The 27,570-nt window shown below is 41.1% G+C and overlaps 1 protein-coding gene across 5 annotated transcripts in view; it reads right to left on the bottom strand.

The window, feature by feature from the left end:
• Nucleotides 1-27,570, bottom strand: part of DSE (dermatan sulfate epimerase) — a 59,974-nt gene that overhangs the window by 19,744 nt on the left and 12,660 nt on the right. For 4 of the 5 annotated variants that reach the window (XM_036248880.1, XM_036248882.1, XM_036248881.1 and 1 more), the window contains exon 2: nucleotides 15,675-16,143. In XM_036248880.1, coding sequence (XP_036104773.1) covers nucleotides 15,675-16,090 — 416 coding nt within the window. In that variant the 5' untranslated portion in view covers nucleotides 16,091-16,143. Of the gene's footprint in view, nucleotides 1-15,674; nucleotides 16,144-27,570 lie in introns of those variants that run through there. The other variant, XM_036248883.1, reaches the window with a different exon arrangement.

Genomic DNA, 27,570 nt, shown 5'->3' with positions numbered 1-27,570 from the left:
ATTTCGCTTAGCTCTTTTCTTGGGGTTTTGTTCTGTTCTTTCATTTGGAACCTGTTTCTTTGTCTCCTCATTTTGGCTGCCTCCCTGTGTTTGTTTCTGTGTATTACTTAATGAGCGGTATGGGGCTAGCTGAGACCAGATGCTGCTCATTTGAAAAAATTTAGGAAAACCTGAAGCAGGATCCAAGTCAGGCCAATCCTATGGTTAAGCAAGTGCCAACAGCTTGGGTGGGCCTGAAAGTTGGGTGGGGCGGGGCGGGGCCTCAGGGAGTCAGCAGGGCGGGGCTACCAGTGTGAGCCAGGTTGCTGGAGTCCCAGGTATGGCGACTGTCTGCTGCCCCAGGGAAGGGCTCACCAAAGGAACAAAGGCCTCTGACAGCACGTTTTGTCCCAGAGAAAGCCCCCTCTCCAGCCCTTGCTCCAGTGCCAAACAGCTCAGTTCTTCCCTGTATGTCTCTGGTGCCCCTGGAGCTGCCTCCCCTCCGAGCTTAGAGGGAGAGAGTCCGATAAGTCCGTGCGCGGGCCCTTTAAGGAGCTGCCTGGGGCTCCAGCCGCCTCAGCCTCCCTGAGCCTCAGTTCCTGCTGGTTTTTCCAGCCAGAAGTGATGGGGATTCTCTTCCTGGCACTGGAACCCTGAGCAGGGCACCTGGTGTGGGACGGGGACCCCCTCAGTCCTCAGGAAGGACCTTCCCAGCCGAGGTGTCCTCCTGATTTTTATCCACCACACGTGGGTGTGGGACCAGCCAGTCCGCCGCCGCCCCTCCTACCAGTCTCCATGCAGCTTCTTTAATTCCGTAGTTGTAGGACTTCCATTCAGCTTGATTTCAGGCGGTTTTGAATGGTGGTTGTTCTGTAGTTTTGTTGTAACTTGGATGTGGTTGTGGGAGGACGCGATACTGCGTTTACCTACGCCGCCATCTTGACCGGAAGTTTTTTAGTGTAAGTTAATGGAATGGAATAGAATTGAAAACAGTAGACTGCAAAGTATGATTTAAATACGAGGGCTGCTTTGTGCAACTTTTATTTATATATTTACATATGTAGAGTTAAAGTTATGTGTACATCGGGTGGTAACGTCACTGTGATTCTTACTGTGGGTCAGAGTGAGAAAGGTTTGGCACCCACTGTCTCAGAGGATAAAGGAGACACCGAACAAGCGGTCCCTGGGATGCGTCCTGCAGCAGAGAGGACCAGGTTCAGGCAGGGTTGAATCCCCAGCTTCCCAGAGGGCTCTCCAGCAGAGGGTCTGGGGTCGGCACTGAGGGACAGTCCCATGTGAGCTCATCAGGAAGGAACCCAGGACACCAGAGAAGCTCAAAATGCTCAGAGTAGAGGCAGAAGGTGCTGTACGGCAGAGGCAGGTGGACCCAGGCAGTCAGCGCAGGAAGAACAGCGATGGAGCAGCTCTCCTGCCCCAAAGCACTCTGTTCCAGAGGGATGAAGAAACAACGCCTCTGAACAGCACCCTACACCAACAACGTTTATTTTGTTTCACGTCCTGGGGACACAGTTCCAAGGAGTACTTCTTAAAGAGTAATAGGCAATAAAGTGGAAAAAGTCAGTTTAGGATTTTTCTTTGTGAATCCTAAAACATTTGGAGATGTGCTATCCCCTATGTTGCCACAAAAGAGAATTAATGAATACATTAAATTTAAATCAAATTATGAGTCAAACTTGCAGGCTATGTTGAACATGCCATGGATATTCAAGTTTTCCAAATTTTAGATCTTGAGTTATTTGTCATATTGAAAACAAAAGTTGACCTCCATCCCGAAGGCCGGATGTCACCACATTCCCCCTATCTTCTCTGTGTAAGTGACAGGAAATGGTAGAAAAGCAAAGAGCAAAAGACTCAAACTTTAAAATCTTTCCCAAGTCAACAAGTTCTCCATAGAAGAAAAAACAGTAAACTCTATGTGGTTTTTCAAAATTATGGCTAAAAGTTGAGGCGGAAGATATTAAAGTTTTAGCAATATGTATGAATTTATTCTTATCTCTTCCTTCCCCAGATTTTTTCTTCTCATGGTGAATTCACTGTCAAGGAATCAGAGAAACGAACTAAAAGTTGCTCATTCTATTGTGACAAGCCCAAATCACTGTCTGCGTTTCATCAAGAATCTTTTTTCTTGTTCTAACTTCGGAAGAAACAGCTGATTTACTCAGGTCGATGCTCTCCACCTGCAGCACCACCTGCGCGGGGTTTCATTTCGGTTTCAGCTCCACAAGGTGACCCAAGGACACCCGTGAGGCCGGAATACTCTGTTAGCACCTTGCCTTTTCTTTTCATTCTCCTGGTTGTTAGTCATTTAGGTATAGTGGGAGGCCCACTTTAATTAAATCTGACCTTCTTTGAGTTTTCCTTCTACATTTTATTTTTATCATCAACGGAAACTATGTAAGTTGTACTTGAAAGCACATTTTATATTGAATCACATCTTTCTTTGCTGGTGACAACAGTTTTGTAAGTCAATACACTACTGGCAAAAAGAAAGTAGCTAAAAATAATGCTTGAGAGATGAACTTGACATCTCTTCGGTCTGCAGCACTTTAAACTCAGTATCTCCAAACCAAACGCTTTGTGAGCCTTCCCAACCGCTCCAAGTTTCACAGTCTCACTGAGCAGTCCCGCCATCTTCTCAGCATCCCCAAAAGGTATTTCTTTGTGCTCAAATATAACTGTCAAGTCTTACACATGCTAACTCTTAAACCTTTCTGGAAACCATAATTCCTTTCCATTCAGAGCCCCATTCCAGGCTCTCATCTGGACAAACACAAAAGGACTAACTGGTCTTCCCAGTCTGACCTCTGCACTCTGACCACACGTGTGGTCAGAGATGTTCCTTCCTAAAACACAGATCTGTCGCATGGAAAAACCAGCAGCCATTTCCCATCTCCTGAGGGGAGCACAGCCACCACCTGTGCTTGTGTCCAAGTGATCAAACTGAGTCGGATCAAGCCTCGGCATCTGGCAGTCTGCAGGAGATGCCGAGGTGGAGAAGCGCACCCAGCTGCACCTTGACCGTACAATCAGCAACGTCCAGACTGTGGGAAGCTGCGCAGGTGGAAGAGCCCAGGTCCTTCCACAGGATAAATAATTGTAACAAAAATAAAGGGATGGAGAGAAAACTGCTGATAAAAAAACTTTTAAAAGACGTTCTAAAAAATGAGCAAGACTAAACTTGGGTCTAGGGATGCACACTTGTATGAACCTCAGGGAAACCCAGGGGCGTGATGAGCATAGAAGGCAGGGTAGTCTTTGTGGGGACCGAGAGAGCTGTGATGGGGATGGAGCCCATGAAGGGGCTTCTCTGGGTGGCTGGCAAGTTCGTTTTTGATCTGTGCTGTGGTTACTAGGATAGGCATGTGAAGACACGTTTATATTTATTTTGCAATGAAAGGGTTAAAAATAAAACCAACCCCACACACAAAAAAGATCATGTCGCTGTCCTGTGAAAACCCTTCAGTGGCCTTACAGAGCTTGTAAGGAAAAGTTCAAGCTCCTTCACATGGTGAACAAGGCCTTGCAGCATCTGGCTGTCCACTCAAAGCCTGCCAGTCCCTCCCTCCCTTAACGTTTCAGTTCCTCAGAAGCACTCTGCTTTCTTCTGTCAGTCTGAACATCAGTCACTTCTGCTTGCAACATTCCCACATGCTTCTTCCCCTTCACTTGGCTGATTCCTATCTGTCCCCAGTAGGAAAGCCTTCCCCAATGCTCCAACTTGGGTAAAGTCTTCCCACTGCACACTGTATTTTCCCCATCACAACATTTATCATCTTCATTCATGTTGTCTATTAGTTCTTATCTTCCAGAGGTCAACAACTTAAAACAAGATGTATAAGTTGTCTTCAAATTGTTCTATGCCCAGTACCTAGCACAATGCCTAGAACAGGCCAAGTACACAATAAACTTACACAAAAATGAATACGTGCCTACATTTATTATAAATTAAAATTGCCTTTGTTGGCATCAATTTAAAAGAACACAAAATATAAACAAAGTCATAGCTAAAGCTGACACATTATGCCAGGTACTACGTTCATTAACTCATTTAATCCTCTAAACACTACTATGTGAAAAGTACTGTGTTTATCACCAATTTACAGATGAGGAAAGTGAACCATGTTACTTGGAGAAGCCAAGTAACATGCCCAAAGTCACACAGCTGATAAATGGGACTGGAAGACAGGCAGTGTGGCTCCACATTCCTTGTCCTCAATTCCAGTAAAGTATCACCTCCCACCATCTAATGTTACCGCCATTCATTCCAAAGACTGAAGCAGGTGGCTTTAAAGTTAAAAAAAAATATATTGAGGTTATCTGATAGGGAAGATCCATGAATAGTATGTCCATGTTTAGATGCAGGCTGCCAAATCAAGGGATAGGAAGGGGAAAGTACCAAGTGCAGGAGCATTTCAAAGAGCGAGTAATCCAAGACTCTCTGGTAAACGAGGCACCAAGATGTCAAGCCCTGACATACCTCCTACTGGCCTCCAAGTAGGCCAAAGGCGCAACACCTCGGTGACTACAGGCTGACAACAAGCAGGGCTTCAGAGAGAAAAGTGAGCCCAGACAAATGGAGCACCCACAGTGTATAAGGCACTAAATCAGATGCAAAGTTGTATACAAATTCAGGACTTCTGCTCTTGGTAAGTTTAGACTCTTAATCAAAATAAGGTCATTTACTCACTTGTTCACTATATATATTTTTAAATATGTTTTTATTGATTTTTTTTGGAGAGAGAGGAAGGGAGAGAGAGATATAAATATCTATGTGAGAGAGAAACATCTATCGGTTACCTCCTGCACGCCCCCTACTGGGGATTGAGCCCAAAACCCGGGCATGTGCCCTGACTGGGAATCCAATGGGGTCCTCTCAGTCCATGGGACGACACTCAATCCACCGAGCCACACCAGTCAGGCTGTTCACTATAGTGTCCTTGTGGCCAGTATAACATATTTGACTCTCAGGACTTGACAGCAAAATGTGAGGATGGCGTACCCTCAATAAGCGTGTGTGTCAGTGGAGGAGGCAAACAAATGAATCAAGAATGATGTAGTACAGGTGAAGCATCCTGTAAGAGTTTTGCACGGGCTCCTTGGCATATCTGAACCACATTGGCCAAGGTATGAGTAGAAGCTGGACTTCAGGAGGTTTCTAGAAAGAAGTTTCTTTGGGGCTGCATCTTGAAGACATACACTCCTGATGAGAGAACAAGGTAAGTAACCCAGTTACTACTACAAACCAATGTCACATGAAAAGTAACGGTAGGGGTTGAGAGGGGCAGAATCTAGAGAAAATGTCCTGAAGTCTGAGTAGCGTAGGAGGGAAAGGAGGCACAAATGGGATGGCAAAGTCTGGGATCCTTGCGGGCAGAAAGGGCAGCTCAGGCAGGTCTGTAAGCGTATCGCCACCAGACTCAGGGCAGGGGTGAAAGCGTCAGTACACGTGGTCCAGGTGGACCACTGGGGAGATGTACACATCATGCCTGTCAGTGAAAAGCCTAAAATACTAAAATCACAAAATTCTAGGAAAAACAAGACTCTGAAAATCTGTAAGCCCTGGATGGGGGCATGTTTTACAGTGATGGTGAAAACAAGTTAACCTTTTCTTACCACCTAAAGATACTTTTGCCTGAACAGCTCACCCACACTCAGTAAGGACACAAACAACAATTAACAAAACGCATTCACAGAGTAGCAAGAGTGAAGGACAGAATAAGGGAGAGGGAGGAGAAAAAGGGGACTGAACTACCTTTTCTCTCCACGAGCCCACCCTCTTTCCTCCCTGGTCTGGGGCATCACTGTGTGGCCATTCACCCTAGACAAAAACCAAGTGCCAGTCTTTACACCTCCCTTTCCCTCACCATTTACACCTGAGTGCCTCGGGGGACCTTAAACGGGCAGGTGCTTTGGCCTACTCCAAGAAATTATTCATTGGTTTGGCAGGGCCCAGGAATCTACCTTTTCAGACTTCCTATATGATGCTGATGCAACAGTCATACTTGAAGAAAACCTGTCCCATATCCAATCAATCTCTGTAGATTCTCTCTCCTAATGTCTCTTAAATTCATTACACCTTCTTGCCACCCTACTATCTTTTCTTTAATGTTCACCCGAGGATACTTTTTCCATTTATCTTTAGATAGAGTGGGAAGGACAGAGAGAAACATCAATGTGAGAGAGACACATCAATGGGCCGCCTCCTGCATAACCCGGCCAGGGTGGGGGACAAAACCGCAACAGCAACCAAGGTACATGCCCTTGACTGGAATTGAACCCAGAGCATTGGTCTGCGGGCCGATGCTCTAACCACTCAGCAAAACCGGCCAGGGCCACCCTACTATCTTTTTTATTTTTTTCATCCTCACTCGAGGACATTTTTCCATTTTTTTATTTAGATAGAGTGGGAGGAAGAGAGAGAGAGAAACATCAACGTGAAAGGGACACGTCGAGTGGCTGCCACCCACACGACCCAACCAGGGCCGGGAACAAACTGCAACCGAGGTACATGCCCTTAGCGGGAACCGAACCCGGGCCTCTCCGGACTGTAGGCCGACGCTCTAACCGCTGAGCCAAACCAGCCAGGGCTACCCTACTATCTTAATTGTGGTATTCATCTCCTTCCTAGACTATTACAAGGTTCTACTAAAGCCCCTTCCTCCTGATCCCTCACCTCCAAGCCATTCCACACACAAAGCTTCTAAGCCACAGGCTTAGGTGGGAGAAGCAATGGTCTGGCCCCTGACTATGTCTTCTTCTGCTGTCCTATGCCAGCATGTTGACATTGGAAAGGAAAGGGAAAGATGGATGAGAAGCTGTGTTAAGCATGGCTAAACCACGTTCCCTTAATGCATATGGCAGGAGATGAAGAATTAAAGAGCCTTTCTGAAGATAAATAAGGCAAAATGAACTGCCCAGCTCAATGAGACTCCATGGGCATCTGCCTGTTATTACTGCTCTCTAGTAGTTGTAAATATCTATAGAGCATTAGTAAGAACTTAATATCATCAAGACCCAATTCTTTTTTTTTTTAATCCTCACCCAAGGAAATGTTTTTGTTAATTTTAGAAAAAGGAAGGGGAAAGAAAGAAACATGAAACAGTTGCCTCCCACACATGCCCCAACCAGGGATCAAACCTGCAACCTAAGTATGTGTCCTGGCCTGGAATCCAACCCACAACCTTTTGGTGTACGGTATGATGTTCCAACCAACTAAGTCACCCTGTCAGAGCCCTATTACTTTTTTTTTGGTCAATTACAGTTTACATTCAGTATTATTTTGTATTAGTTTCAGGTATACAACATAGAGGTTAGACAATCATATCCTTTGCAAAGTCATGCCATGACATTTCAAGTACCCACCTGGCACCATACATAGTCATTACAATATTATTGACTATATTCCCTGTGCTGTGCTTTACATCCCCATGCCTATTCTGTAACTACAAGACTGTACTTCTAAATCCCTTCACCTTCTTCACCCAGCCTCCCATCCCCCGACCCCTCTGTAACCATCAGTCTGTTCTCTATCTGTGAGTCTGTTTCTAGTTTGTTTGCTTTTTATTTTGTTCTTTAGATTCCATGTATAAGTGAAATTATGTGGTCTTTGTCTTTCTCTGAGTAAGACCCTATTCTTAAGTGGTAAATAGTTATTTTACTTCACAGATAAAACAAACTTTAAAAAAATATTACAAAGCATTATTAAAATAGAATACAGATACATATGCAGCACTTGCCAACCAACATTTTCCCTTCAATATATGGGCCAAGGAATGCACAAATTTTAAATAAACATCGTGACGGGCAAATTTTTAATAAGAAAAATTTAAGAGCCAGATTGTAAAGACCATGTTGAACATTCATGTCTTTGTATACATGAGGTGAAGGGCGCTGACTTAGAACTCCACCAGAAGGAGGAGGAAAATTCCTCTGGCCTTAAGCACCTCTCCTCAGGCAACTCCGAAAGCCCATGTAGTATTTTAAAAGGCAGCAAGTGACACTAAAAGGGCAGGAGGTAGGAGAAAGTGAGTCACTCATCACAGAGATGTGTTGAAGGTCAGACCAATACTGAATCTTAGAGTCAAACAGCAAACAGATCTCACAAGGAAAATTAATTCTAGATTTCTTTTCAATCCTGTATTTTGATCGCTTTTATACAGTATCTTCAATTAGTTGTTACAAAGAAGCATTACTAAAATGACTTTATCCTTACTTGCATTTGAAATCATGGAGCACAATTTGCCTGGTATGTATTGAACAATCATACTGAGATGCTCAGCTAATATACACAGATAACTCCGCCTCTCCCTCAGCAACTCTTCACATGCTTCCTCCTGCTACAGGTCACCTGGTCTTGATCCTTGCCCCATGCTGCTGCTGCAACAACCTGCTTATTAAATGGCATTCAAGAAAGGAATTCCCAAAGACCATATTCCTAAAACATGTGTTTCTATAAATTTTAAAGAATCGGATGGTTAAAAGCCTTGTAAGTTATCAGTTTAGACTTTTATTTCCAAGGATCTGAAACAAAGTAAAGGGGATAACTTTCTTTCTTTTTCTTTCTTTTTTTTTTTATCCTCACCGGAGGACATTTTTTCCATTTTTGTTCAGATAGAGTGGGAGGAAGAGAGACAGAGAAAGACGTGAGAGAGACACATCGAGTGGCTGCCTCCCACACAACCCCAACCGGGGCTGGGGACAAACTGCAACCAAGGTACGTACCCTTAGAGGGAACCAAACCCGGGTCTCTCTGGACCGCGGACCGAGCTCTAACCGCTGAGCCAAACTGGCCAGGGAAAGGGGGTAACTTTCTTTAGGAAAAGAACAGAGGAAAAGAGAGGTAGAGACAGAGAGAGAGAAGGAATAAAAGGAAGGAAAAATATGAATGAGAACAAGCCAGAGGAGTTGGGGGCTGGGTTTTCTGAGAGCCTAGCATTTGTTGCACCTATCCACTGGATTTGTTTCCTGGAATGCAGTGGATTCCACGTGCATTCAGGGATAAGCCTCCCTGTCTTCCCCACTGCAAGGTCAGGAGAGGAAACCCTGACCTTTTCACTCATGGTGCTGTAGCTCCACAAGTCAGGGCCCAGCTACATCCTCCCTGACTTTAATTCCCAGCCTTAACGTGAGAATTAGAAAAGTAAAAAGCCTGCAAAATGGTTGTAGGGGACTGCATGCTGGCCAAGCAGAGCATGCTGAGAGAGACAGGCAGCATCCTCATTTTGGAATGCGGAGGAGTGAAACTGATGGGTCCGTTTCACTACGCCAAGGCTTTTCTTTCTTTTTTCTCTCTTTATTATTTTATTTTATTTTGCAAATACAGCCTCAAATGTCACGCTCCAGAAATCTGCATTTCACAGGTAAGGATTTAATATGCAGTCTGTTGCAGATAAAAATATAATTACTTCTCTATCCGAACGTTCAGCTTTCTTTGTTTCCCTCACCAGTTCTGATTTCCTGTAGCTGACTGGCTCCAATGCAAGAGTGAAGTCATTTCTTTCCTCTGTGATTTATTTTCTGACTATAAGTAAGCAAAAATGCCATAATGGAATGATTCACAAAGAATTCTTTGCTCAAAAACTCCAGAGTGACAGAGTAGGTAAAATGGAGTAATGTGCAGCAAGAAACTTCACACGAGTAAATCTGTATGTTCCTGTGTATCTCTGTGTAATGACAGTAAACACTTTAGTAAAACTATGTGCCAGGCACATAATGCTCAGAGCTTCATATGCATTTTCTTATTTAATCCTTGGAACAATCTCACACGGGAGGAATCATCCACATTTTACAGATGAAGAAACTGAGGTTTACAGAAGTTAAGGAACCTGCCAAAGGACACCTGGCCAATAAAACTGCAGAGTTAAGATGGAAGTGTGCCTCTCCTCAAAGCTTACACTATGCTAGGCCTGTTCCCCATGGTTTGCAAGGCTTACACAAAAGCCCCCCAAAGCCTGTGGCTTGGAAGTGCACACCAGATAACTACACTATCAACTACAGCTTGAACAACACATTCTATTTGTTACACTCCTATCTTAAATCTCTTTTAAATGCATTCATCTCTTCATGTTAAGTAAAATTTGGTCAGCTGAACTGTACTTTTCTTAAGTGATGCAGGATTTGTAGTGTTTTCCAATAATCATTTGAGTGAGTTTTTCATGTGCTTTCAGCTATAGAAGATTACTGTAACAACTTGCCCAGGACTATAATGTCAAGATCACCATCACTCATCTACCAAGAACTAGGCTGAGATACACAATGTATAGAGAGGCTGCCTGATAGAAATGTGGCCATTTCCATTTGTCTACATATACAAAATTCTACTGAATGATGAGGCTAGACTGGGGGGGGGGGGGGAATAGTGGCCTGTGGCTTAACCGTACGCTCATCCCCTGCACCTCCACTCTGGTTTTAGGGAACTTGACTAGAGATCCTCCATCAGGAATGTTACAGTATTCATTCATTCATTCAACAGAATACACTTGATGTGGGGTATACACACACAAGCAAAACAGACATGGTCCTGTCCTCAGCTAGGCTGCGTAGAAAGAACAGCACTGTGCTACTCATCCCACACGCACTGTAAGGGTGTTCCCGAGATAACAGTGAAGGTTCCGCATGAAAACCCCAGGAGAAATTTATGTCTTATCCTTGGGTCCACAGTAACATTTCTACAGAGTTACTGATCTGTTTTTAATCCCACAGACACTGTATACTGAAAACTAACTGAGTCAGCTTTCTCTGCTGCTAAAAGAACTCAGGGCTCACTTGTGACCCACGCATGGTATGTAAGACACATTTCAGCAGCTGTCTCATTCCCAGTCCAGCTGATGTCCCTCACCTTCCTCTGCCCTCTTTTCTTTCCCGGCTACTTCTAATTTGAATCTTGCATTTTATGTTTTCTTAATCTTCTGAGGGGAAGGCACAGTAGAATAAGTAAATGAAAACTTACATAAATGTTATCAAAATTTTAGGAAAGTGGAGTAATATGTGTTGACTCCAAAAACTCTTCCTAGAAACTCACTTTATGGACATCCTTTTAAATAAATCTCTACTAAGAAGTGTTTTTATTATTTTCCTTCCTTAAAGTTGAAGGTCTTGAGGGAAAAAATGATGAAAGATTTTTATTTAATTAGAGTTCAATTGTCTCTTTTTCTTAACTGTATCAGAACTGAATGCACAAAACAACCATTTATAAATGAGAATACCCCCAAGTGCCCCACTAGAACAGAACTTGTTCTAGTGACTAGGTGATATTATGTAAAAAATGAATTCAGCCCTGGCCAGTCTGGCTCAGCAGTTAGAGCGCTGGCTCGCACACCAGAGAGACCCCGGTTCGGTTCCCGCTAAGGGCACATATCTCGGTTGCAGTTTGTCCCCGCCCCGGGGTTGTGTGGGTGGCAACCAGTTGATGTGTCTCTCTCACATTGATATTTCTCTCTCTCTTCCCTCCTTTCTCCCTCCCATTCTATCTGAAGATAAATGCAAAAATGTCCTTGGGTGAGGATAAAAAAAAAAAAAAAGTACTCATTTTAAGTGCAATAAAATGCATTTTCAATTGTTACCAGCCTTAGCTCTATATTTTCAGCTCATTAAGTGTACTTAAAGTGGTTGCATATTAAATTCTAGTCACACTTTTACCTAACGCAGAGCCAGCTGCCACCCAAATCCCAGCTCTCATTTGGAAGATGAGATCCATAAGGGAAAAAAGCTTAATTCAAAAGTCAAAGACATTATTCGTTGTTGAAGACATTATTTAACCTATTTAAACATATAGGTTAAAATATCTTTTAAAATTTGATTTTTAGAAGTTAAGAGCAAGTTTAAATTACTCAGTTACTTTTATTGTCATGAAGAACACATGAGCATTAGCAGAAGGGAGCACAAAGGAGAAAGAGCTTCTGCGACAGGATGTGGGCATCTCTGCAGAGGCAGACACAGCACATTGTCACCACCACCACTATCAAGCTATCAGATTTCATTTCAACCTTGTGGTACATTGTCTCAGGTGCACACATGACAAGATCAGTAGAATTAGATAATATTTTCCACTTAACTCTTCTTTTACAATGGCCCAAGATTCATAAACAAGTGAATCTATAGATGTGGTCTTTCACATCTTTATTTACAAAATGCTCAAACGAAATGAACTACATTATTAAATCTGTATTCATTCTTTTCTCAGATATACTTCTTTCTAATACCAGACAAAAGACACATCACTGGTACTTTCCCCTAGCCTTCTTCTTTGGCGTTAGCATCAGACTCTTAGATGCAAGAAGGGCTCAGGGGGATCCCTGCTGAAAGTTTACATGGAACAAAGCCAAAGGGAAAATTTTATAAGTTAAACAGATGTTCTAGTTTTGAGAGTAATCTCAACTAAAATGAGTAAAATCTCCAAATAAATCCCAATATTATTTTCTTACAGTCATAAACCAAACAGGGTCTAGTGCTAAGTAAATAACAGTAACAATAATTATCATTATTGTCATTATTCTAATTTATTGAAGGCTTATTATGTGAAGAAACTGTGCTAAGTACTCTATATTATCTCATTTAATCCTAACAACCCTATGAGGTAGATACTGCTGTTACTGTCGCTCTAAAGATCAGAAGGCTAAGGCTCAGACAAATTAAGTAAACTAGTCTGAAGTAACGCAGCTGAAGAGGGGGGAGCTGGGATTCCAATCCAGGTGGTGTGACTCCAGAGGGACACCTTACCACACTGGGGTGCTGCATGATACACACTGCTGGGCACATCACGAAGAAACACTCATTTCTCAGAAGAGGACATAGCCCTAGCTTAGGTTTCAAATACCCCAAGTTTGCACCCCTTTGCCTAGGTGCAAATTGTAAAGTTATTGGGCTATTGCTTCATCGTTGAATGCCCAGCACCCAGCACAGTTTATGACATACAACAGATGCTCAAGAAATGTTTGTTGATTAAATAATCCAAGAACACAATTTGGTTATTGGTTTTCAAAATAGTAGAACTGTTCTTCAAGGAAACTGGCAAATGTATTCAGTCTGATGAAGCCATTGTACAAAGCTTTTCAAAAAAATTCAAAAGTATGAATTATTGATTATTGATCCTTTATAAATAAGAGCTAGCCTTCCTCCTCACCCCCGAAACCAAATATAGATGAATTATCCTAAAACAGTATCCATGCCCACAATATACTTCTGTATGCATAGTGGGAACATATGAATTAGTTGATTTAAACAGAGATAGTTGAACTATAAAAACATTTAACAGTGTCTTAAGTTGTCAAAAAGTGATTATGTTCAACTACAAATTTAAATGAAAATGTAAGAGTCTAGGGATGAGGTATGGTAGCTTTCAAAAAGTTAAAATTTCCACAAAATCATTAAAAAGCACAGCCTGGTAGTAGTACTTGCTAAGACAAAATGTTCCAGTAGCTCAAAATTTTATGCTAGGATCACTTCCAGAGCAAGAAACTGGATGTAAAGGTAAATTCTCAATTTCTGACCTTCAGCTTCTAGGTCAAGCAAAAGAAATCAATTGTTCAGCTCTACTAAGTCACAGACTGGTTTATGCATTGCTGGATAATGGCATACAGCTATATCCATTTATATAATAATTGCCATGAATAAAGTACTAGTTCTCTAGTAAATTTCTACATATCTCCAATAACCAGTAAATCAAAACCTGCAGAAACTCTGTAAAACTTGTCATTTTTATATAAAGTCATTTATTCTCTTTTTATGATAGGAGTCTAATCTTTTCAAATAGCATTAAGCTGATATTTATATGCCTGAATATTTATATTATAATAAACAAAACTACGTTAGTCATGCAATTCTCTTAATGTTATTACATTCATGCTAAAAAAAATCTCCATTAAAAATATGGTACTTCTCGCCCAGGCCGGTTTGGCTCAGCGGTTAGAGCGTCAGCCCGTAGACCAGAGAGTCCCGGGTTCGGTTCCCGCTAAGGGCATGTATCTAGGTTGCAGTTTGTCCCCAGCCCTGGTTGGGGTCGTGTGGGTGGCAACCACTCGATGTGACTCTCTCACATCGATGCTTCTCTCTTTCTTTCTCTCTCTCTCCCTCCCACTCTATCGGAAGATAAATGAAAGAAAAAAAAAATATATGGTACTTCTCAGTCAGCTACTATTTTATAAGGTCAAATAAATGGCTTTTTACATTAACTATCTCTCTGGAATATTTCCATCAGTATCTTAATCTGTCAAATTTCACTATGTATCAAAAAAAGAGCAGGGTAGTAGGAGCTTTTAAAAAAAGTACACTTATAAGAAAACAAAGGTTTTTTTCCCTAAATAAATATGCTTGCCATTTTCAACTAATTACACAATGTCAAGTAATTATAACATGATAATATAATCTTGTAGTTCAAATATCAAACAAATTTTCATACATCTTTTATTTTCTTTCTTGGTGTCAGTAGAGTAAGATAGTTCATTAATGCCCAAGTCAGAAACTACTGCATACATGGCTCAGTTATGAAATGTAATTTTTGAAAAGATTCTTTTCAATCTAAAATATTATAAAAGCTTTGGAATGACTACATATATCCAACTAAGAAGCCTTAAAAATCAGCTCTGATATGAATTCAATGCCAACTCTTCCATAATCTTTCTCATTAAGAAATTCTAGAAAATCCTTCAAACTCTATAAGCAAACAGTCTTTACTATATTGGCAGAACTTTAGAAAGAATTAAATTTCTTTACCCTATTGGCAAAACTCAGGAAGCTTGCCAACTGCTATTCCTCACCCCTATGAAATGTAAGATGTAGTTCATGTGAGATATAATTCATCCCGGCATTAAATACATTCATTGATCTTTCTAAGCATTAACAATGAGCTCTCTCCAGCCTATGACAAGTAGCAGTTTATATAATTTTAAAAGGATAATTCATATAGTTTGTATTTTTTTTAGTGCAAGTGAACTGTGACTATGTACTAAAACATAATTTAAGTAAGAATACCCATTAAATCTCTAATTTAATCTATTCATCCTTATCTTTTTGGAAGCAAGTAGACACATTAATTATAAACAAATAAAATAAAGTTAAACTAATCAAAAAGAGAGGAAGTTTGTCCTCAAATCTTGAACTTCTGAAAGTAAATTATTACATAATAAGAATTCCTCACACAACTACACAACAACATTGGTTTTTCTACAGGTTTGGATAATTTGCTGGCAATTAGATAAGATGTTGTTTACAAACTACAAGTTCATCCCATCGCATTTACTTTTAGCTCCTAATTATCATAAAAACAAATTTTATCATAAAAATAAATTTTAATTGGCTGATATTTTTTGCTGAATAAAGGTTTTAACCACTTGGGATGTCAATCAGAACCTACGGCCAGATGACAGCATTTTTCGAACGAGTTAAAAAAATTCTCTACAATCAAAATGGTACTGTTTACTCAATTCAATGAATTATTTTTTCTTTGGTTAGGTTGTATCTAAATATTTTCCTTCTAACTTTAAACATGGACGTTACTAGGTCTTCTGAAACTGGATGTTTTATAAGCCACTGGCAACACAAATAACAAGTCCTCTCTTCACTCACACACTCACACACACACGTATGTGAAAATGTGGCCTCCAGATTCCATCTGAGTATAAGTTTGTTTCTTTAAATTTCAGAGTTAATACAGTAAGAAGAAAAAGACAAAAATCTACCAACTAGGCTGAGCTGCCATCCTCTCCATGTAGTCTTTGGCCATGTCTCGGGCTTCAATGTTCTCTGGATACAGCACACAGAACATCGCCAAGGCACCCAAGTTGTTGCCGTAGATCTCATTCCAGCGGGCGCTGAAGTCCTTGGGGTCCCAGGGAGGCAGGTACTCCAAGGGGCTGGACAGCATGGTGTGCACGGCCTCGGTGAGCCGGGCGGCAATGTGCTCGTGGGAGCTGGTGGCCCTGAGCTGCAGCTCTGCCACCTCCGCCCTGGAGAAGTACAGCATCGGGTGGCTGTCGTAGTTGGCATTGGTGAAGGGAATCATGACTTCCAGGTTCTCGTCAGTGACGTAGGCTGACACAAAGCAAAGTAAAGATATGAAAAACACACTGGGAGCCCCCCGTGTGTGAGTCCTCATCGTGGCATCAGATCTCCAAATCGCCAAGGCAGCCAAACCATCTTCGAAAGATACTACAGGAGGAAAAAAGGAAAAGAAAGATACGTTAACCAAGCAAACATTATGGTAGGAAACGACCTCACTTACTAGGAAAAGGCCCAATTATTAAAAAAATAAAACGTATGACTTTAGATTATGTTAATAAAACATTTGAAATAGAAACTTACTGAAACCTAATCATTTAAAATTAGTCAATTAGTTAATTAATTAGGCATCGTTCGTCAGGCACGTATACACTGTGGAAAACAACTGTGGACTTGGGGTAACAGTATCACATCTGTGCAAACAGGCATTCTTCTCATGTTTTAGCACATAATCGGTTTAGATTTTATGGTTCGTCTTTAGCCACTAATATGAAAACCATTATAACCAAAAGCTGGTGGTGAAATGTCATCTGGGAATCTGAATAGACATTAGGAAAAAATAGAAGATCCTGTCTTTCTTAACAGGGTCTGCTTCCCTCCAACCTCTGCCTGCTTCCTAACGTTCTACACTCTAAACCGTGGATTAGGATCAATACAGCTGTAAGAATGTAAGCAGACGCAATATTATGAGTAAGGCTAAATATCCTCTTTGTGTCAGCAGAAGGTGGGGACAGAGAAGACAAAAGCAGGGAAAACATCTGCCAGGCCCGTGCATCCCCGGGGCCAACATCAGCAAGCATGCAGGGGGAGACCAGGCACCGGGCCTGCTGGGACTAGAAACGGACACGCCTTCATTCAGAAAATCAAATCCCAGAATCAAAAGGCTAAAATAACACGTGTGCATTTTCCCCTTATTATCTGAAATGACTGTCTACTTTTTCATTTTGCATATGGGATTTTGGTGTCATTCAGTAAGTCAGACATTTAAACCAAGCTCACATATTTTCTTAACTACTTAACTTTCTTAAAAGTCCTTTCTTTCGGTGGCAGCTTTGCTCACAGGTTAAAAGAATGTCTTTCACATGTAGGAACATTAAAAAAAAAAAAAACAACCAAAAAAACCCCTCAGCCTAGTCCTAGTCTATGTCTCACATCTGGGATAAAGCACGCATTAAATCCCCTAGAGGAAAGTCAGGGAATTCTTAAAATTCTTCAGAGGGGAAAGGTTATAGAAAGCAGACCAGTAAAAGACAGTTTTATGTAAATAATGAACAGTAGTTTTCAATTATTAAAGAGAAAAACTGATGGAGAAAAAGCAGCTGAACACAAATGATTTTTCCAAGGAGAAACTGTCTCATCACATTCAGAAGAAAGAGAACCAAGGATTTAACACACATTGAAGTCAATCCAGACTCAACGTGCTGAATCTCCAAGAGAAAAGCATCACTTCTGGATGCTGCCATAAACCCTAGAATTCTTTATATTTCTGAATGTGCCTTATACTATGCATACAATATATGAAGTCAACGGCACTGGTTTGGTAAAGCATTTTAGATTTACTTCAGGAGAAGACTTTGTGGTGAATAAAAAAAAAAATCAGTATAGCCATGCTAAATAATATAAAATAGAAATAACTCTTGGACTGCCCATATTATGTCTAGCACCCAAAGCTTCAAGGCGGCTGGCTGGATCCTTCAAGGTCAGAGACCTGGCCAAAAGAAATAATCTTTTGTAGCTGTGTCTGAGAAGGGGTGTGGTCTCTGGCAATACAGAAATGTGGCTAGGTCTCAAGTAATGCTCAGTCCCCACTGTCCCCTCCCCCCCCCGCCAAGTTCCAGGTTTTTTTCTTGCTCTTTTCGGAGAACAATCGTGCTAACAATTTTTCAATAGCCTGTATATATTAAAGCCCCCAAAATCTAAGATTGAATGCAGCCATCCATATAATTAACACCGGGGGGTTTTAGGTACCCAGCTTGAGGATAGGTTGTTTCTCCTTTAACTGACCCCTATGTGCATAGAATTGAAGATCTGTCCACTGTTGGTTTTCGAAGGTGTAGCTCAAGTTCTAGGTGGGTAGGGGGTGGTCTGGGTTATAAGGGAGGCTAAGAAGCTATGTGGAGATTAGAAATTCTCTATTTCAGATTCTGTACAAATATTCCTTAAAGGTGCTTAAGGCTGGTTTATTTTATGCATATCATCCTCCTACCCAGGTCCAGTCTCTGAGACAGTCAAGGCTGCTCCAGACAGTCCCTCACACCTGGGACTCACACTATGAGCCCAGCCACTTCTGCCACATTGCTTCCCGTTGGGTAGGACGTGCCTGAGTATATTTAACAAGAAGAGTTGCTTCTGAAGCACAGAACCTCATTGAGATGTTGTTTTGGGAACGGTGCCATCTCAATATGCCAACTGTTATTGAAGGTTCCCTCGTTATTACTTCAAATTCATGTGAGGGTGTCAGAGCAGCAAGGCTGTGCGTTACCACACATGTAAAACATCAATTCTTGTTGGAATTCCATGTGGGCCAACGCAGAACCCACAGAAATTCTGCAGAATGATCGTCGATGAAGACTGCCTGGGGAGGAAAAACCACAGCATTCACGGTGGCACCGACCGTGCTGCCTCCCTTATGTCACACTCCTTGTGCCCAGCCCCCAGTGCTCTCCCGGCTGTCAAGGTCTCTGCTGCTCTACCCGAGGAGTGCACTTCTCCTGGATCCGACACGTGGCTGTATCACTGGGTTGTTGTGGCTGTTTATATGCTGTGCCTCACCGAAGGCAGGACCAGAACTTCCTCTTTGCATCACAGGGCTCAGCACTGTGCCTGACACAGAAAAGGCAGCTCATAAACTCTGGCTGAACTAAACTAACTCCTGGGCTTAGGAGCTGGCGGAGTAGATATCATCGCTAAAATCAACAAGGAGAAACCTTATTCCCTCTTATTTGAAGCCAACCCAAGTTTAGAATGTTTCATGAAAAAAAAAAAAAAGTCTGCTAGGAAACTAACAGAGAGAGACACTCACAAGGCCCAGAAACTCCTGCAGCCTAAAAACTATTGGGTTTTTTCTTTGAAAGAAAGAAATTAAACTTAATAAAGTCTAACCCAAACTAGCTTTAGGCTGATAACCTACATGGAAACCTAATTCACTTCTATCATCTTAAGTCTATCTAGAAAATTCCACCCTTAAGCTCCTATTTCCAGTCTTTGGGTTTCCCCTTTAAACTCTCCCCTGGCATTCTGTAGACCCACTCTCTAAAGAAAAGAGTTAAAATGAGATGAAGAGAGTGTTTCTCAAGATAATTTTAGGTGGACCACAAATGGACAGGTATTAGGCTAATTTTACATACTTAGCTCAATCTACATTAGGAAAAACTACTGCACAACAAACCCAAAATTTCAACAGATATATAAAGTTCCCATTTCAAATACAAATATTTTAAAGGTTGTTTAAAAAAGTAAATGGATAACGCAACATTTGTTGAGGGTGGTGCCTGAATGAATGAACCCTGGGAGATGCTAAGAATGCTGAGTGAAACAATGGCCATTAAAGGCTAAAGAGTTTACCAGAATGGCCACCAACACACACGCGCGCACGCGCACACACACACACACCTCCTCAACAAATTATTCTGTACTTTCAGATGTCTGTGAGTGACCCCCCAAGCCATCTTCTGCCTCGTTCCCATCTTCTGCCTCGTTCACTGTGTTGCAGACCGAGCAGAGCCAACTCACTTAAATCTTTAAGTTGCACGTGGCCCAGTTCAAAGAGCATGGCATTTTCAACCTGGCAAAAGCACAGACTACCCTCCACAGCTGACTCTAATAATACAATTTACCCATAAGTCAATTCTCAAGATGTTTCTGAAAGACTCCATTCGGCCTTGTTTCCGATAAAAGTCTTTCCTCTTCCCCTCCACTATAATACGCTAGCTCTTCTAATCCAGCTTTCTTTCCCGTTCTTTTGTCTCCTCCTACAAAGCTCAGACAGCAAAACATTCTCTAATTTAGACCTAATTAATGAATGTAATATAGACTTTTAAGAATTTACCTGTCACTACAAGATAATTCAGACAGCAATTTGATCATCTATCTGCAGTAGTCCTTGTTTGGCACTTTGCTTAGGCCAAGCCAAAGGACATAAAAAGTATTTCAAGAAGTCCAAATTCTAATTACCTTAAGCATGTTCTTATACAACAACAATAAACCAAAAATTATTTTGCTTTAGTTCTGGTTCCAACTGTCCACTGCAGCTATTATGATTTCTGACACACAGAGAAATTCTGTGTGAAATGATTTTCACATATTTGACATTTTACTTACAGTAAGTTAATGCGGTAAAGCAGTATTAAGAGTTACTAGGTACAGTTACTCTAACAGTATCTTAGAGTAAACTTCAGAGGCAGAACTAGAACCCGGTTTCCTAAACCAAGGTTCTTTCCTATAAGCAAATGCTTAACAACTCAACAACATTTCTGCCATCCTTACACAAGGAGAGCACAGAAAAAGTATGACAATGAAAAGAATTGAAAACTAGATTAGTCCATCAGGCTTCCAAAATGAAGTGGGTTTCCAAGTGGTCTGGGATTGCTTAAACATGAAACACATGGTAGCACAAAAGTTCTTTCAATTCCTCTGGCTTTAGAAAATACAGAAAGCATTAAAAAATAATTTAAAATTTTAAAAAATACACAATGCATAAGAATGGAAGAGAGAAATCACCCTGTAGAAAGTAAAACATATCCCAAATTAAGAAAGATTAAAAACCCTTTTATAGTATGTGCCAAGTCTAAGGAGCACAGCATTATGATTAACGTGTGTCGAGCTGGGCAGACATGAGTATAATCTCAGCTGTGCTGTCTACTAGCTTGAGCAACTGACTTCTGGTCTCAAAGCCGCCATTCTCTCCTTCACAAAATGGTCCCAATCTCATGGGGAGGTTAAATACTATGCAATGCACTTATCATAGAACCTGCTATGAAGTAAGAGCTCAATAAACATCTGTAATTTTTAACAAAAGAGACAAAGTTTCAGACATGTAAGATTGTATTAACCCACCCATAAAATATTTTACTTGTAAAAAATGAACATTATAAGCAAAAGAATGTGAACCAGAGGTGTTAACTGATGCAGGCGAGGTCATACCACTGTTAAAGACAGCTGCAACTCAAACACATTGCCCCGACTCTTCAACACTTCATGCATAGTAAGCTCAACACTCATGAGGAAGAAAAGCATACGACCCTTGAAACTTTTCAAGTATTTGTTGGAGGTTTTGCCCCAAAAGAAAAGGACAACAACAAAATAAACTATTATCTGAGTCTGACTGCTTCCCAGGGCCAGTAAATCTTGGTGTACAAAAGGCGACTGCATCTTACTGTATTTGTTTAAAAGAAAGTCCAAGTGATGTAAGAGAGGCTGGGAAATACTACAATCTCTGGCCGGGGAACTGTTTCCTAGTAACAAATTTATATGAAGGGACATGAATACTCGAGGGACATCTGTTGCTTTTGCCAGAACTGATGAGCTAACCTCAAACCAGGGTCTGGTCTTGGCTCAGCCAATGTCATCTCTATCTCAGCTGATCAGCCCAGGAGATGTTCTCCAATATTAATAAAACTCAAACTCTCTTCCCTCAAGATAAATAAAACCAGAATGTCTGCATTCATTTATAAGAGATACAATGATCAAGCAGATTAGGAAATATTTCTGGCTTTGTCATAAAACCACACAGGAAGTAAAATTATTGGATAATTGCCTGGTGAACAAGGAATCAGAACAAAGGCAGTGGGAAGGGCCTTAGGCTTGGAACAACGCAACCAGTCAACATCACTGCCACAACTGCACTTGAATGAAGGCCGTATTGTCAGCATCTGGGATATCATTAAAAACAAAATTTTTACAACTGTCATGTTGTCATGACATGTAGGAGAGAAGAGCAAAATGTACATTCCTCACAGCTCCTGTGCCACCTCGACCACGCTCACCCAGGAGTAGCTGTTCCAGTTTGCCCAACCCACTGGATGGGCCTAGTAGCTAGTTACATGATTAGGACAGCTGAAGACTGGATACCTCCCACACTAAGACTGGATAGACCCATATCCATAAAGGCCCCAAACAATCCAGCAGACCAGACAACTGAATGCCCCTGATGTAACACCCTCTGTCCCGGAAAATGCAGACACTGCAGAAGTTAGCATCTACAGCTCTTCCTTGTCCACGCTGCCATTGAAACCCACGTTCCCTCCCTCTTGGGGCCTCCAATCTGGTTTTAGGCAGACTCTGATGGCCTGAGAGCACAATATATCCTAACGGAGCTGCACATTTCCTTCTCTGATCTATTTTAGGATTTAACTCCCGGAGAAACCCCGTTTCCAAGTACTGGAGAAACATCTTGCCATGGTCTCATAATACTCCCCTCACTGTTTGCATATATTTTAACTAATGGAAGGTATACATGTTTTTAAAGTTGTCCTTATTTTTCTATTTCAATTTTATTAAATGTATATTTCGGATAATTTTTGAAAAGTAATTTTTCTTAAATAGCCAAATAAACCATATGTTTCCTTGGTAAATTTTTTGTAATGAAATAAATTGAACATTATTCTTAAATTTGTCAAATCCTAAGAAAACATATGGTTTGCGTACCATACAATCATTCCCTAAAATTATACTCCCTGATGTGTAAAGTCTGCGGACTCAGCCAAAAACAGAAAAATTTAAAAGCCAAGGGCTCTTAATCAAAATGAAAGTTCCTTTTACTAAGGGCTTATTGTTTCCTTATTTAAGGGTGAAATGAAATATATCTCCCTAAAAAGTCATTTCCAAACAAAAATCTACAATATGAAATTATACCATATAGAACCCCCAAGAATTTACACACACTACTGAGGGAGTAATTATAACCCCGAACCCACACAGCAAAACCACACTGTATAATGATGGTGTTCACCACCTCCACACGCAGCACTGAAAGTACTTTAGATTCGGTTTGCAAGTTAAGTGCAGCTCTGAGCAGTCAAAGACCATTTCTACATTGTCCCCAGGAAAGCTTTCGTGAAGATACCACATTTTCACCCAATATATCTGAAGCTCACTTCTTTCCTACATCAACAACGATAGGTGTTTAACTTCCTTTTATGAGAAGAATAGTTAATTTGAATTATGTTTAGAATGGTCATACAAAGTTCCTGGTATCAAGTCTGAAGGCTGCAATTGCCATTCACCAGAGATTACTTGAATGAGTAATTTAGTGGCTGTTAAGCTGAAGGCATTAATTGAGTTTTAGGGTTTTTGCCTGGTGCACATTATTACAAAACTAAGAACCGTTAAGATTCAGCTTTAGAGAGAGTGGTTGTCTTCTAAAATGTAGAAAGGAAATTCAGTCTGTATCATTTTCATGGTGACAAAGAGAAAGCAGGGTCTGCAAAGTCACTGATGCAACTACTGGAGTACTTAATTTTGCTTTAAAAAAGCTAAAAGAGAAAATGAAATGGTTAGACTTTAAGTTAAGCTACAAGTAAATTCTACCTTTTCAAGCAGTCTAACAACTGGACATCGATTCGTACTTCTTCATTACACTTTTAATTGATTTTCTTAACGATGGTGTTGGAATACAATATCCTAAAGTATTTTCAGAATAATTTAATGTTGAGTATAAGCACATGCATTTCTTTTTGGTACTCTCAATCTTTTTAAAAGTATTGTTTTTCAGAATTAGAATATCAATTCCTTATCCATGTTGGGGGTAAGAATTTCTTGTAAATATTAATTGATTCAGCTATGTCTTGAGCAGCCATTAAATCCAGGAACTGTGCTAGGCATGAAGATACAAAGTAAACAAGAAAAACTATGCTCTGCCCTAAATAACTATAGGATAAAAAAATCTAAGGAACTGGTGTTTCTGAGGTTTTTGGTTTTTTTTTTAAACTGCAGTATTTGCATTACTCTGTCTGACATTAAAGTTAAATAGTTCTTTCTCCCTTAGTCCACAGCCATTTATTTAACTTACTGGGCATGGCCCCAAAAGAAAATTAACAATCTTTGTTTTCAAAATTTTTCTAAACAGTAAGTAACTAAATATTTTTTGGAAGGGCCTGAGAAACCACCTATAGCTTTCTCAGCAATAATTTTAAGCATGAAAACACTTTTTTTTCTGCCACTGCTGGCTAAAAAAATAAAGCATAGAAAAGAAGATAAATAGAGATAATGAAGCCAATAGCTAAATATAACATCATACGGTTTTAAATGACAGTTAAACTAAACCATGAAATGCTCACGAAAAATAAAGTAAAATTGTCTTCCTGCCATGGAGTCACGAGGGCAGACCAGTGAGGTGGTTGAGAGGGCTGGCACAGAGGTCAGAATGGCTGATTTTACCACTGTATGGCTTCGGACAAGCTAACCATCGAACCCTAGCCCCTCATTTAAAGTGCAGACAAAAAGGGTATTTGTCTCCCAGACTGGTTGGAAGATTAAATGATATAACACCCATAAAACACTTACCACTTTCTGGTAAGTGTTCCCCCCAAATACTAGTTAACCATCATTCACCTCAGAACACGATCCGTGGTTGAGGGCACCAGCTGCAGCCAGACTTGCAGGGTTTGAGTCCCAGCACCACCACATCCTTAGCTATGTCCCTGTTTTCCTCTGTAGAATGGATGAAATAGTAATACCTTCCTCACAGGGTTTCTGTGGCCTTAAATTAGTGATACACTTAAAGCACTAAAAGGATCTACAGAGTGTTCAATCAAAGCTTGCAGAAGCACCACCACCTTCTCAAGGAGAACACCAAGGTCATGCCAACCCGAAGGAAGTGTGCATGACACCAGGAGGAAGTACTCATAAAAAATAGGTAGTGTATTGTGTATTCATAACCTTGTAGATTGTCAAGAGACTAAAAATATCAAATATTTTGACAAATACAAAGTATTTATTTTATGCCAAGAGGTGGCTCCTTCTTCCTGCTCAACTGCACATTTATAACTTTCAAGGTTCATATTCCAAGTAACTGAACACATCTGAGGATAAAAGAAGTCTTCAAATCTAATACTATTTCTTCATCAACCAAATTCATATAGAAAAGCTTACTGATACACCATATGTGTGTGTGTGTGTGTGTACTTACACAGAAAAACATTCTCTCTTTCTGTCTCTCCCCTTCCCCCTACCCTGACCATTCCCCCTCCCTTCCTCCCTGAGCTGGGATATCAGTCTACTCCTGCCTTCAGATTGAAACTTACACCAGGACTTGTCATCTCCATAGACACATGAGCCAATTCCTCTGCCTTAACATCAATTCCCAGGTTACCTTTCCTCTTTTTCACCTGTTTCCTGATTCTAGTCATACCACATATTCCTCTTTTCTTAGCCCAGTATCTGCAAACTTCTGTGGGATCAGTCAAGACATCAATGATAGATTTTTAGGCGAAGTACCACAAAACATGTTTGACCCCCCCCCCCTTGTATGTAATCTACTCTGTTTCACTCATTTATGAATTTGGCTAAAACTGTGTATATTATGGGTATGCCCTTATATCATCTCCTCCAGAGTAAGGTCCTGTAAGTTTACCCTTAGTGATAATGTCTCTAAGAAGCACTAATACCATGTTCAAGGCCCTACCATACTAGGCAGAAAAGGGTTAACACAGCAGGTCTACTCCTCAAACACTACATATTTATAAGAAAGGCCTGTCTTCAATACTGGCCCTTGTCTAGCTCAGGGGAGATGAGCTTGGAGGCCTTGTAATAGTCTGCCCAATAGGAGTTTTTTGCATGCCTGCGGCCTTGAGCCATGTGGTAACAGTTTGATCAGATGGTTTATACTAAATATGATTTATGATAAACGGCTGTCTCTGCTCTGGGAGGCTGGGGTCTGGATAGCTGAGGTCAGTCATGAAGACAGGTGTTGCATGTCTACCTCACTGAACCCCATAAAAACCCTGGACATCACGGCTGGGGTGAGCTTCCTTGGCTGGCAACACTTCACACATGTCGCATATTGCTGCTGGGAGCGTGACTCCACTAGCAGAGGACCCCTGGAAACCCGTGTTTGATTTCTCCTGGATTTCGCCTTCCTTGCGCACCTTGTGCCTTTGCTGATTTTCATCTGTATCCTTACACTGTATTAAACCCCGATTACAACAGCTTTTCGTGAGTCTTTCCAGCAACTCACTGAGCCCAAGGGGGTCTCAGGGACCTTGACCTTCATTTTTAGTCCAATCAACTAAATTCCTGTTAGAATTATGAGTCTTGCCATAACTGTCCCAGGAGATACTTTCCGCCAAATCCTTCTCTTCACCCAAGTTTTGTTACTGTTTTCTGACTTACACTCAGAAAAAGATTCTGTTCAAGAATGTTACTATTGGAGTAAAGTACAAAGCGGAATATACTGGACTTACAAATTGCTTAAAAATTTTAGACAGTGTCTAAAAATGAAATACATAGATGTTAGGCAAAAGGCTTCAAAGCATTTCATGGAAAAGTAATTCACTGGCATTAAACCTACATTTCTAGTACACTTGATTTAAAATAAAATGTATTTACTGAATGAGTACATATGGAGCAATGCTTTTAGCTCTATACATGAAGCTCTTTTTTTCTGGTATGTGCCCCTAGCGGGAACCGAACCCAGGACTCTGGTCTGCAGGCTGATGCTCCAACTGCTCAGCCAAACCGGCCAGGGCATGAAGCTCTTTTTTATTCCTTACTTATATTCAAGCATTCTTCCATTTCTCAATCTTCAAATATATGATAAATATCTTCACCAATGACAAATTTACTTTTTTGCTGCTTTTCACATACACAGACATTTTTGTATATTTTTTTGGTCATTTTTGTCTCACAGATCGTAATTCTTTGGCATCAAAATCCCTCAGTACTTTCCAAATGTCCTCTTATGAATCATAATAGGAACTCAGACTACCACAGATTTGGTTTGTAAAACAGCGATGCACAGAGTAATTAACCCAAAGACGTAGGCACTGCTTTCTCAGACTTCCCCTTTTCAGTTGCTGGCAAACAACCCTGCCAGCAATTCAGAACCAAGCTCCCCAACCTTCCCCTTCTCCCCTCTGCCTCCATTTCCAAACTATCAGCACATTCTGTTGACTCCACCCTCAAAATACATCCAGAATCCAGCCACTTTCACCACCTCCATAATGGCCTAAGCAGCACCACGGCGCATCCAAGCTAGGCCCTCTGGCTTCACCCTCACTCCCTCTGGTCATTCTCAACGTCAGGACCAGAGCCATCCTGTCCAGTCATAATCCAGATTATGTCACTGCTCTGTTTACAATCCTCCCGTGGCTCCCCATGTCATTCACAGTAAGAACCAAAGTGCTGACAATAGCCCTCAAGGCTCAACATGGTCTGGCCCTGTTACCTCTCTGCCTCCGAGTCTACGGCTCTCCCCTTGTCTTTGCCCATACCCGCCATGTGGCCTCCTTGCTACTCTTGTCCACATGAGGAGTCTTCCCTCCTCTGCCCCTGTGTGCTTGTCCCGCAGTGTGGCTTGCTCCTTCACCCCCTTTAAGTATTTGCTCAAATGACACTTTCTCAGTGAGCTGGCTGTGTCTA

The sequence above is a fragment of the Molossus molossus genome, unplaced genomic scaffold, assembly GCF_014108415.1.
Source record: "Molossus molossus isolate mMolMol1 unplaced genomic scaffold, mMolMol1.p scaffold_m16_p_8, whole genome shotgun sequence".
In the NCBI taxonomy this organism is placed as follows: Eukaryota; Metazoa; Chordata; class Mammalia; order Chiroptera; family Molossidae; genus Molossus; species Molossus molossus.
Note: the sequence above shows the minus strand (reverse complement) of the source record. Positions and strands in the feature narration are given on the sequence as shown.